This window comes from Cervus elaphus, chromosome 31 (genome assembly GCF_910594005.1).
Source record: "Cervus elaphus chromosome 31, mCerEla1.1, whole genome shotgun sequence".
Taxonomy (NCBI): Eukaryota; Metazoa; Chordata; class Mammalia; order Artiodactyla; family Cervidae; genus Cervus; species Cervus elaphus.
The window spans coordinates 33,923,951-33,936,615 of record NC_057845.1 but is presented as its reverse complement, the minus strand read 5'-3'; the positions used below and the strand labels follow the sequence as shown (position 1 = coordinate 33,936,615).

Below are 12,665 nucleotides of genomic sequence, written 5' to 3'. Positions count from 1 at the left end.
GTATTTCACTAAAATGTATTTAAATTAAAATTCAAATAACTCTACTCAAAGGAGTTGAAAATTTATGTTTATGCTTACTGATGAATATATATAGTAGTTATTTTCATAATTGCCAGAAATTAGAAGTAACTAAGATATCCTTTAGTAGGCAAATAGATAAAGAAACACTGGTACATATAGACAGTGAAATATTATTCAGCAGTAAGAAGAAATGTGCTATCAAGTCACAGGAAGATATATTGGAATCTTAAATACATATTGCTAAATGAAAGAGGACAGTCTGAAAAGGTTATATCCTATATAATTCCAACTATGTTAAATCCTAGAAAAATGCAAAACCACTGTCAATTAAAATATCAATGATTATCATGGAATCTGGGGGAGAAAAAGAGCAATCAAGAAGTAAAGCACATGGTTTTAAGGACAGTAAACTTATTTTCTCTGATATTGTAAATATGGCTACATGGCATTATACATTGGTTAAGAACTATACAACATAAAGAATGAACACTAAAATAAATTATAAATTGTAGTTAACAATAATCTATTAATATTAGTTCATCGGCTGTAAAAATTATACTATAATAATGCAAAATGTTAATAATAGGAGAAACTGAGGAGGTGGGATACCAGTGTATATGAGGACTCTGCTTTTCAATCAATCTTTCTGATAAACAAAGTCAGCTTTAAAGAATAAAGCCTATTGATTTAAAAGAAGAAAAAAAAGTCTATGAACCCAGATAGTAAAAACCATCTCTGCTGATATATTAGCAGCTAATACAATAAAGCTGAATATATTAATAGGTTGTGCTAGTTTTCTAACCATGTTTTTCTCTAAGAATTATCTGTGTGTGTATTATAACTCATTCAGAAAATAGGGCTAGCATAATCTGAAAGTGCTGGGACCTTGAATAGGCAGTCTCTAAAAAAGTAAGCCTTTATCTTTTAAAAATAGACATATCTATTTTTACAATGAATAACTGCTTTGCAGTGTTGCGTTTCTGCTGTAAAACGACGTGAATCAGCTCTATGTATACACGGATCCCCTCTCTACTGGACCCCACTCTCACCCCCCTATCCCGTCTATACACGTCAGCACAGAGCCCTGAGTTGAGCTCCCTGTGTTGAAGGCAGCTTCCCACTAGCTATCTATTTCACACATGATAATGTATATATGTCAATCCCCATCTCCCAGTTGATAACACTTATGTGTGGGACATAAGATACAACACAAATGAACTTATTTGCAAAACACAAACAGGCTTACAGACACAGAGAACAGATTTGTGGTTGCCAAGGGAATGGGGGTTAGGGAAGGGATGAATACGGAATTTGGAATTACCAGATGCAAGCTATCATATAGAGAATGAATAAGCTATAAGAACCTATTGTACAGCACAGAGAACTATATTCAATATCCTGTACAAACCATAATGAAAAAGAATGTATATGTATGTATATATATATAACTGAATCATTTTGCTGTACAACAGAAACGAACACAACATGATAAATCAACCATGCTATGCTTAGTCGCTCAGTTGTGTCCAACTCTGCAACCCCAGGAATGTAGCCCGCCGGCTCCTCTGTCCATGGGGATTCTCCAGGCAAGAATACTGGAGTGGGTCACCAGGCCCTTCTGCAGGGGATCTTCCCAACCCAGGGATCAAACCCACAGCACAGGTGGATTCTTTATCGTCTGAGCCATCAGGGAAACCCAAATCAGCCATAATTCAATAAAAAAAAAAAAGGTAAAGGAAAAGAGACTTATAAAATGAAACTAGTTATTAAATTGAACATTTAAAATACAAGGTAGTAATGATTTATATTTATTTTCCCCAATATTAGGTTTTACTTGCCAAAATCGTTTCTGTCTCATTTTATTATTAAATTTTTATTCTCAATTAAAATGACTTAAAGTTATCTTCAAAAGATACATGGACATCTATACTATACATGGATCATATCATTTGGGGATTCTTTTTGACATATTTTTATGAAATTAATTTCCTTTCTTAAAATAATGTTAAACATTATAAAAAGTTTTATACATAACTATTTTATCATAAGCTTGATCAAGAAAGACCACTTGAGACTATATTATTCTAACCTATGAATTTGTTATCTTTTTAAACTATGGAATCTCTACTTGCAAATACATATATTCTTCTTCACTGGGCTTTAATAACACAAGAAATGTTAATTCTATTCATAATATAAATTTTATAGTAACACTTTGAATTCCTACACTTAGATCACTTAAAATATTTTGTGATCCAATTACTTTTAACATTTTATTATTGCTGGGACTAAATAAAACATTCCCATTAAATATATAAAAAATTAACTCATGACCAGCATGTGCCAGTAATATATTACTATGGGTGATATACTAAATGAATGTGTTTTCCCTGAAAAAGTTGAAAAATAGAGGTTGTACATTAGGCCAATTTTAATAATATAATTAAATGTATTTTTTTCTAAGTGACACATACACACACACATAGATCATTTCATGATTCTAGCAGGTACATGTTTTATGAGCTTTGTGAAATATTTTGGGCTCTATTAAACATACTTCCAAAGCACCTTCATGTATAAATGTGGCATTTTGTTAATCAAAATAACTTTATTTTATGTGGAAAAGTTAATCTAAAGATAATTTTCATTTCACCTTTAGCAGTGCCTCTATTTATATCTGTCCTTCTGTACCATAGAAAATGTGTGGTAGATAAGATAATTAGAAAACCAACATTTTACAGATTAAGATGCCAGATGAGTGAGAGATGTTACTTTAAAATGCAACTTGTAACATTCACCTTTATGTCTAATAAACCTATATAGCCTGAAACATTTAATCAAGCACTCTCTATAATAAATAGAAATGTAGTGGAAGCATAATTGCTACAACTAACATGGGACAAGTTAAACTGTTCTGGGTTAAAGGGATATATAAGTTTGCGTAGGAAGGATTGAGTTGGTGGGAATTAATTACTTTGCAAATGAAAAAGGACAAATGCCAAAGTCTACACTTAATGAAGAATCTCTGCCTACGTTTGAAAATATTTCTGTTCTGTGTCATGTATATCTATAGTGGAAATGAAGTTGGGTTCATGCTGCGTGCACACTAAGTCACTTCAGACATGTTAGACGCTTTACAACCCATGGACTGTAGCCCACCAGGTTCCTCTGTCCACGGTCTTTTCCAGACAAGAATACTGGAGTAGGCTGCCATGCCCTCCTCAAAAATAAAGTTACAAACAAAAAAATAATCAAAGCTTCCAAGCTCATCTGTATTCAATCTCTCCTACTATAAACAGAATTTTATTTTTTATTCTATTTTATTGAAACAAGTAGAATCAAAGTAGAACTGATCAAGTACAAGAGATGGCCCCGGAAAACAGTAAACATATACAGTCAAGACTTCAGTTCCTCTAGGAACAAAGTAATTCTCTCTAAAAGACCAAAATAAGAAAGGAAAATCTTTAGAAATACAAATTTGTAATATAACATGCTAAAAAGAAAAAGGATTAATTGTATTATTTATTTGCATGTTAACTAGAATGGAAATAAAAGCCTCAAGAAGGTAAAGATCAGGACTGTAAATTGACCATTTAACTCCTTGTGTTATTATGGTAATGAATCCAGCAGCTTTTTGGCTATTAAAGGTACATAATGCGTTTCTTATTTTTAGTCATTAACCTAATTGATCTCATTTAAGCACACAGTTTCAACACTGAATCTTCCTAAGTCATTCCCTCCATCCCTTCCTCCCTCCCTTCCTCTCTCTCTCTCTTTTTCTTTTTTTCCTTACAAGGTTTCTCACAAATTCTCACACTGAATTTGTTTCGGCTCACAAGCAGGAGGTCCTCTATAACTTAAACTATCTACTGTTTTGAAAGTTGATGCCCGTGGATGTGTGAATAGTTACTTCTTGTATAAGCAAATTATGGTACAGTTACACAATAAAAGTACTAAAAAATTATTATTGATAGCATAAGATTTCATGGCTCAATGATTATGTATATTTATCCCTTACAACACACATACACATAACACTTAAAACCTGGTCTCTTATTTATCCATGTTGGCAGTTCAGTGTCACAGTACTAAAATGTTTTCTCAAAACACTCATTATTCTGAAATATTCTAATCTGTCTCTTGTGTTTTCATTTTCAGTAACAGTTGATTTTTACATAATTGTGTCAATATCACACACAGAAAATGAATGTTTAGTTATTTTCTTATTTTCTGTGCCTTTACATAGTTCTTTCTGTTAGTGGATATAACATATTCTTACTGAGAATTAAACAAAATATGACTCATACAATCTGTCCATCTAAAGACTGAATCAGAAAAATAAAATATTATTGTTTTAAGGGGATTTGTATAAAATAGTAAGATGAATTGGAATTTCCATTTAAAAAAGAGAGTGACTTTTTTCACTGCTCGGATGCAACACATGCTATTACCTGTTATTTGTAATTTGAAAGCACTTGTGGTACACAGTGAAAAGTCTGTATTTTCTTAAATTTCAAGTTTAAAGAAATTCTTTTCCATATATGACATTAAAATTTAAGATTAATATTTTATAAAGCAATGAATGCTGCTGTGACATATTTTATAGGCTGAGTCCTACTAAACTGTATTCCATAGTGTTACAGAATTATAACATTTAGCTCTAGGAACATAATTCCTTGTCCAATGTGTTCTCATTATGCTCCTTAACACTTAATGCTTAATGCTTATGTCTTATTTCTCATCAAACTTGCCTTTCCACAATAACACAGAATTTTTATTTCAAGTGTAGTCATAACTTCCCAAGAGCAGGAATACATACTTACTCTTGTCAGTTGCCACAGAAAACAATGACATCTCTTCCGCTCTGGGAATCCAAAAGCTGTTCCTCTATTCAGGCCAGTCTTTGCAATTACTCATAATAGGAACATTGTAAAATTGTACGGAACTTCTACATTTATGTCCCACAAACTCTAGACTCATCACCTTTTTACTTTTCCAATCCTTCTTTCTATTTTCCCCCACTTGCATCTACAGAATTTCCACATCATGCATACTGCACATGTGGACTTATGTAGAGTCAAGATCTGTTGTCTCTGGAAGTATTTACTGAGATCCTTTAATCACTATTCATAGGTGTTTAGGAAGACCAAACCCAACCTGACCAGTTTGCTCTAACTTTGATGCAAACTAGTATTAAATGTCCCTCTTCACCTTTCATTCTTCATTTCATCCCTGAGGAATGTTCTGCATCCCTAGAGGAATATTTGGTATTATCATCAGTTAGTTTTAATTAACTTCACATACTTGAATGATAGTATGTGAGATGCTAGAAAAAATAATTTAAATAGATCTTGCCTCTGCCTTCTAGCCATTAACAAATTAAACCATGACAGATGAGTTTTTATTTTTAATTGCCATAAAGTATATTTGTCATGTAAACCTTTATAAAAATTAGGCAATCTCAATTGTGTTCCTCCATGAAGATGAAGTTTGCTTAATAATGTACACTGAAATGTGATAAACAGCTAAGTATATACTTTCTGGGCATTTTTATGTAATAGTTCCATTTTGGACCCCCAGGAGAGTGAAAAGGACTTTGGAAGCTAACAACTGGCATCTCATAGCTCACCTGAAATAATCTCAACAGTCATAAACAATTCTCTAGAATCTAAACAATAATCAGATAAAGTAACTATGCTTGGGGGGTGAAAAAGGAAAGGCAAGTTTATTCCATGACCAGCTCTAAAAGAGGACAGAGACTAATATGTTTAGCAATTATAGAAATTAGCATGATTAACCACATGTCTTTATAATAGAAGGTCTAGTTATGCTTTAATACTTGTGCTTTGTAGGTAAAAATTATCAGCATACACATTACTGAATTGTCCCCAGTCCCAAAAGAATCTAATTCAGAACCCGCTTCAGAATATTTAAAGTGTCTGTTGCTCAGTCATGTCTGAATCTTTGCAATCCCCTGAACTGTAGCCCAACAAGCTCCTCTGACCATGGAATTCTCCAGGCAAGAATACTGGAGTGGGTTGCCATTTCCTTCTCAAGGTTATCTTCCTAACTCAGGGATCAAACCTAGATCTGTTGCATTGCAGGCGGATTCTTTACCATCTGAGTCACCAGGGACATCCTCAGAATATTTAGAACAAACCTAAATTCTCTAACAAATCTCTCCTAACTCTTTCTTATATACACCCAAAGATTAAAATAGTCTTCTGTATGATTTTTCTAGACTGTTGGTAGGTTTCTGGTGATCTCTGGCTGGTGATCTTTAACATTCTTTATGACAATTTTTATTATTTTTCTTTTACTATGTGTTGAAAATCGCAGCTAGCCTAATAATCACAAATATTTTTAAATAGTCTTACTTGGCTTTGTATAAAGGTGAAAATAAAGTTTAAATAGAAATACTGATGATTAGGGTATTCTTTATATACTGAATACATAACATTTCATATTATGAATGATTTATTGATTAAGTAAGAAGACATAGAAAAATGAAGGAACTATAGAATGAATGCTAATGTTTCCCCAAAGTTCCATACAGTCAGCAAAAATAAGACTGGGAGCTGACTGTGGCTCAGATCATGAACTCTTTATTGCAAAATTCAGACTTAAATAGAAGAAAGTAGGGAAAACCACTAGACGATTCAGGTATGACCTAAATAAAAGCCCTTATGATTATACCGTGGAAGTGACAAATGGATTCAAGGAATGAGATCTGATAGACAGAGTGCTGAAGAACTATGGATGGAGGTTCATGACATTGTACAGGAGGCAGTGATCAAGACCATCCCCAAGAAAAAGAAACACAAAAAGGCAAAATGGTTGTCTAACGAGGCCTTATAAACAGCTGAGAAAAGAAGCTAAAAGCAAAGGAGAAAAAGAAAGATACACCCATTTGAATGCAGAGTTCCAAAGAATAGCAAGGAGAGATAAGAAAGCCTTCCTCAGTGATCAATGCAAAGAAGTAGAGGGATACGACAGAATGGGAAAGACTAGGTAGAGATCTCTTCAAGAAAATTAAAACACCAAGGGAACATTTCATGCAAAGATGGGAACAATGAAGGACAGAAATGGTATGAACCGAACAGAAGCAGAAGACATTAAGAGGTCGCAAGAATACACAGAAGAACTGTACAAAAAAGATCTTCATGACCCAGATAACCACGATGGTGTAATCACTCACCTAGAGCCAGACATCCTGGAGTACGAAGTGGGCCTTAGGAAGCATCACTATAAACAAAACTAGTGGAGGTGATGGAATTCCAGTTGAGCTATTTTAAATCCTAAAAGATGATGCTGTGCAAGTGCTGCACTCAATATGGCAGCAAATTTAAAAAACTCAGGAGTGGCCACAGGACTGGAAAAGGTCACTTTTCATTCCAGTCCCAAAGAAAGGCAATGCCAAAGAATGTTCAAACAATCGCACAATTGTACCCATCTCACACACTAGCAAAAATGCTCAAAATTCTCCAAGCCAGGCTTCAACAGCACTTGAACCACGAACTTCCAGATGTTCAAGCTGGTTTTAGAAAAGGCAGAGGAACCTGAGATTAAATTGCCAACATCCATTGGATCATAGAAAAATCACAAGAATTCCAGAAATAAATATCTATTTCTGCTTTATTGACTGCGCCAAAGCCTTTGACTGTGTGGATCACAACAAACTAAGGAAAATTCCTAATGAAATGAAAATATCAGACCACCTGACCTGCCTCCTGAGAAATCTGTATGCAGGTCAAGAAGCAACAGTTAGAACTGGCCATGGCACAACAGACTGGTTCTAAATCAGTAAAGGAGTACATCAAGGCTGTATATTGTCACCCTGCTTATTTAACTTACATGCAGAGTACATCATGAGAAATGCCAGGCTGGATGAAGCACAAGATGGAATCAAGATTTCTGGGAGAAATATCAATAACCTCAGATATGCAGATGACAGCATGCTTATGGCAGAAAGCAGAGAACTAAAGAGCCTCTTGAAAGTGGAAGAGGAATGTGAAAATGTTGGCTTAAAACTCAACATTCAGAAAACTAAGATCATGGCATCCAGTCCCATCACTTCATGGCAAATAGATGGGGAAATAATGGAAACTAAATGAAAGAATTTAATTTTGTGGTTCCAAAATCCCTGCAGATGGTGATTGCAGCCATGAAATTAAAAGACTCTTGCTCCTTGGAAGAAAAGCTATGACCAACCTAGACAGCATATTAAAAAGCAGAGGCTTCTTTACAAAGTTTCATCTGGTCAAAGCTATGGTTTTTCCAGTAGTCGTGTATGGGTGTCAGAGTTGAACTATAAAGAAAGCTGAGCGCTGAAGAATTGATGCTTTTGAACTATGGTGTTGGAGAAGACTCTTGAAAGTCCCTTGGACTGCAAGGAGATCCAACCAGTCCATCCTAAAGGAAATCAGTCCTGAATATTCATTAGAAGGATGGATACTGAAGCTGAAACTCCAATACTTTGGCCACCTGTTGGGAAGAACTGACTCATTTGAAAAGACCTTGATGCTGGGAAAGATTGAAGGGGGCATGAGAAGTGGACAACAGAGGATGAGATGGTTGGATGGCATCACCTACTCGATGGACATGAGTTTGAGTAAGCCCCGGGAGTTGGTGATGGACAGGGAAGTCTGGTGTGCTGTAGTCCATGAAGTCGCAAAGAGTTGGACACAACTGACCAACTGAACTGAAATGAACTGAAAGTTTACATGTGGAAAACTAATCCCCAATGTGATGTTATTAAAAGGTAAGGACTTTGGATGCTCATGACTGGGATTAGCATCCTTACAAAAGAGATCCCAGAGATTCTTCTGCCATGTGCCTAATAGAAGATGGTCGACTACGAGATAAGGTCAGGGTCCTCATCAGACACTGAATGCCTGCTCCTTGATCTTCAATTTTTGGTCCTCAGAATTATGGGAAATACATTTCTATTTCTTATAAAACACACAGACAATAGTATTTTTTTTTTACAGCAGCCTGAACCAACTAGAAAAAAGACAATTGATATTTATCTAAGGCTTGCTGAATGCCATAAACTTCAGTTGTCTAGTTTGGTCCTCACGGAAATTCTCTAATTTATAATCAAAGCTCAAGCACTTTCAGTAATTGTCAGAAGGTCTCACTGAAAATAAATGTTGAAATTTGGAAATAATCTCAATTTGGGCTCTAAAATATGCTTTTCTTCAAATCCACTTCAATGAGAACAGGAGGAAAATTTATGAAACTAATACATTTGAAAGTAGTCTTAAATTTTTAATAAGTTAATAGCTATTTAAACAAGAATAAATAAAATAATATGAGCAATAATTAAAAATGATTATCTGATTGATATTTTCTCTGTTACAAATTTAAAAACATCTCATCCTCCTGATACTTCTCTGACCTTTTCTCATGATACTCTCTACTTTACTCTCTACTCGGGTCTCACTGATATCGTTGCTATTTCTAGAAACATAAAAACAACACACACGTTCCTATATCAGGACATTTGTACTCGCCCTTCTCTGTTAATTGTGTGCATATGTATTTATTTAAATAGTTAAACATACTAATTCAGTTAAAATATTTTTATTTAAATATATATATTTAAATATATATATGTATATATTATATATAAATAAATTTTATATATCATATAATGTATTCATATAAATATTTAGAATATTATATTTAAATGACATGTTAATACCATATAATATTATGATATAGTATATAATGATATAATATGATGTGGTATTATATGTGACAAATTATATATTTATAATTAAATGCAATATATATATGTTACATACTAATACAAACACACATTTGCTATCCTTGACTTCCATTCTAATTGCACTCATCACTTTCCTGCCTTTTTTTCCCTCACACTTAATACATATCTTTCTATATGTTGTATTTATTTTGCTTTTCTGTCACTTCTACCTAGAACAGATGCTATAGGTAACTGGAATTTGTTGCTGTTTGTGATAGTGGTGATTTTGACACTTGGAGACAATCTCAACATGTTTTGTTAAAGTTGTATTTATTTGATCACCTCTGTAACCCCAGTGCCCAAAGGAATACCTGTTTCATAGTAGGTACTTGATATATTCTTATTAAGTAAATAAACACAAACAAAACATGAGACATATTAGAAGCCTAGTACCTAGACAACTTTTAAGATTTAATGTAATTTCATACCACACACACACGCAAAACTTAAACTCAAACTATAATTTATCACAGATAACAAACTCCATTAAAAAAAAACTCTAATATTGGAAAAAATAAAGTAATAGGATTCAGAAACATAATTATTTGTGCTATACTTTTCAACTTTGTTATATATTTCAATTCATTCCTCTTCATTTTAATAAATATTTATAGATCACTTGCTATATCCCAAGGATATTGCTAACTACCAAAGTGTCATGATCGTAAGTTGATCATTTGCTAGTTGTGTGAACTAGGCCAAGTGATTCAATCACTATAATCTTCAGTGATCTTATTCATAAATTGAGTAAAGAGAGTGGTAACTTCATCAGGCTGTTACGCTGATGCCCTAACATAAGATAATAGGAGTCAAGATAAGGCCAGCAAAGCATTTCAGTACTGCCCAAGCTCACCAGAGTCATCCAATTTATGTTCTTATCAATGTGAACAATAATTATGTTGATAAAGAAAACATAATAGATACATCCCTGTGTTCATAAAGACTTAGTATACTTTTAAAAATAGAAAAAAAATGTTAATTTTAAAAGAACAGATGTGAAGCCATATTTGCATATAATAATGTTATATTTAGAAAGTTCATCAAGGCTTTCTCAGATTTCCACCTCTCACTGACTGTCAAAATTCCTGATCTTCCTGGCCAACAATGGGAAGATAACTAGGAATGTTAACCTTTTGATATCTCCTTTCTTTTTCTACTTTGTCAAGAATGGGCAAGGACTCCTTTCCTTTGAGTGTGGTTAATACTATGGAGGTTAATTTTACTTCATTTGGCTGTAGATTTTGCTGCACACTTGCTGTAACTTCCAGGTAATTTTAAAATAATTTTAAATGTAGATGCGGAGATTTGCCACCACGATAGAGAGCTATGGAACAGCATTTACTTACAGTGTATTTCTAGCACCTGCATGGCCACCTGAGGGGTGGCATTGAGAGATTCATGGTCTACTCTGCAGATGACTGCCACGCCATCATCACTTCTGTCCACTCGGAAATCCAGTGTGCTGCTGACTGTGAACGTCTTGCGATTTGCATCCTCTTCCTTTAAATATTTTACATCTGAAAATAAAATATAAAATTTAAAATTCTGTGAAAGTCTCTATGAAATGTAACAGGTCTCATTTACTCAAGACACCACTGGAAGTGCTTTCTCCTTATCTTTATCCAATTATAAAAAGCAAATATTTGTTAGGTTGACATTTAACCCATTTCGAGTAAACAAATAAAACTACTTCAGATATATATTTTAAAAGTTAAATACAGAAATAAAAGGGCAAGTCATAGCCCCCTTTTTAATACTCCATTAGAAAAATCAAGCTGTTTTACAATATTAGTCTCTTTTCTTTAGATTTAGATATTACTAAAAGATAATCTTGATTTTCTGAACCACAAGCACAGTGAGAAGGGCCACCTGGGTATGCCTAAAAGGAAGTACAATGTATTTGAGTTATGATTTTTAACATGAACAATGTGAGGTCAACATAATTGCTAAAAAATAGCTAAGATGGGAAAGTTGTCATCTTTGGTAGAGAAGGAGGACAGTCATGTGAACATTTTGAATATTCAAATATCTATCTCTCTATATATATATTTGCAATGAAATTTCTGTTGAAATAAATGCTTTTCTCTTAGCTGAAGAATTTGTTTCAGCCTGATGAGAACACTTCCCTCAAGATGTGAATTGACATATCAGTATTTAAACTTATTGTGCACTGATTTCAGATTTAACATTAAATGGTGCACTTAGGGATTATTTGTTCTCTATGGAAAAGAGATTTAATAAGATTTTCATTTAATTTGAAATTTCTCAAATGTAAAGTAGCTGATAAGAAGAGGGTAATTTTAATGGATTAGAAATAAAAATGATAGTCTAAGGTTAAAATATCACTTTAACAAGATCTTAAATATAGTTGAGGGAGAAAACTGCTCTAATTTCTTAATGTTTCAACTTAAGTGGACAATGATATTTTTAGGAAACATGTTCTTTTGCATGAAATATTTGATTCTAGCATGTATTAAATATTTTAAAGCTATTTAAAAATATATCGATGATAAATTAACATAAATTCAGCTTTTCTATTGTTGTACTCTATGCAAAGATTTGACTTGGAAATGATATTGAATTTTATATATTTGATGGGAAGATATTTGCATGGTCCATTGTGTTTTACTTATTTCCAGAGAAGAATGTCTTTATCTTATTGATTTTAAAAATAAAGTAAAATTAGTAAAGGATACACTTAGTTGCTCAGTCATGTTCCACTCTTTGCAACCCCATGGACTGTAGTCTGCCAGGCTCCTCTGCCCGTGGGGATTCTCCACGTAAGAGTAACGGAGTGGGTTGCCATTCCCTCCTCCAGGGGATCTTCCCAACACAGGGATGGGACCTAGGTCTCCTGCATTGCAGGATTGCA

At 33.7% G+C, this 12,665-nt stretch overlaps 1 protein-coding gene across 5 annotated transcripts in view; it reads right to left on the bottom strand.

Annotated features, from left to right (window-relative positions):
• CADM2 (cell adhesion molecule 2) overlaps positions 1–12,665 on the bottom strand; it is a 1,201,425-nt gene that overhangs the window by 145,368 nt on the left and 1,043,392 nt on the right. For all 5 annotated transcript variants that reach the window (XM_043892917.1, XM_043892915.1, XM_043892916.1 and 2 more), the window contains one exon: positions 11,140–11,310. In XM_043892917.1, coding sequence (XP_043748852.1) covers positions 11,140–11,310 — 171 coding nt within the window. The remainder of the gene's footprint in view (positions 1–11,139; positions 11,311–12,665) is intronic.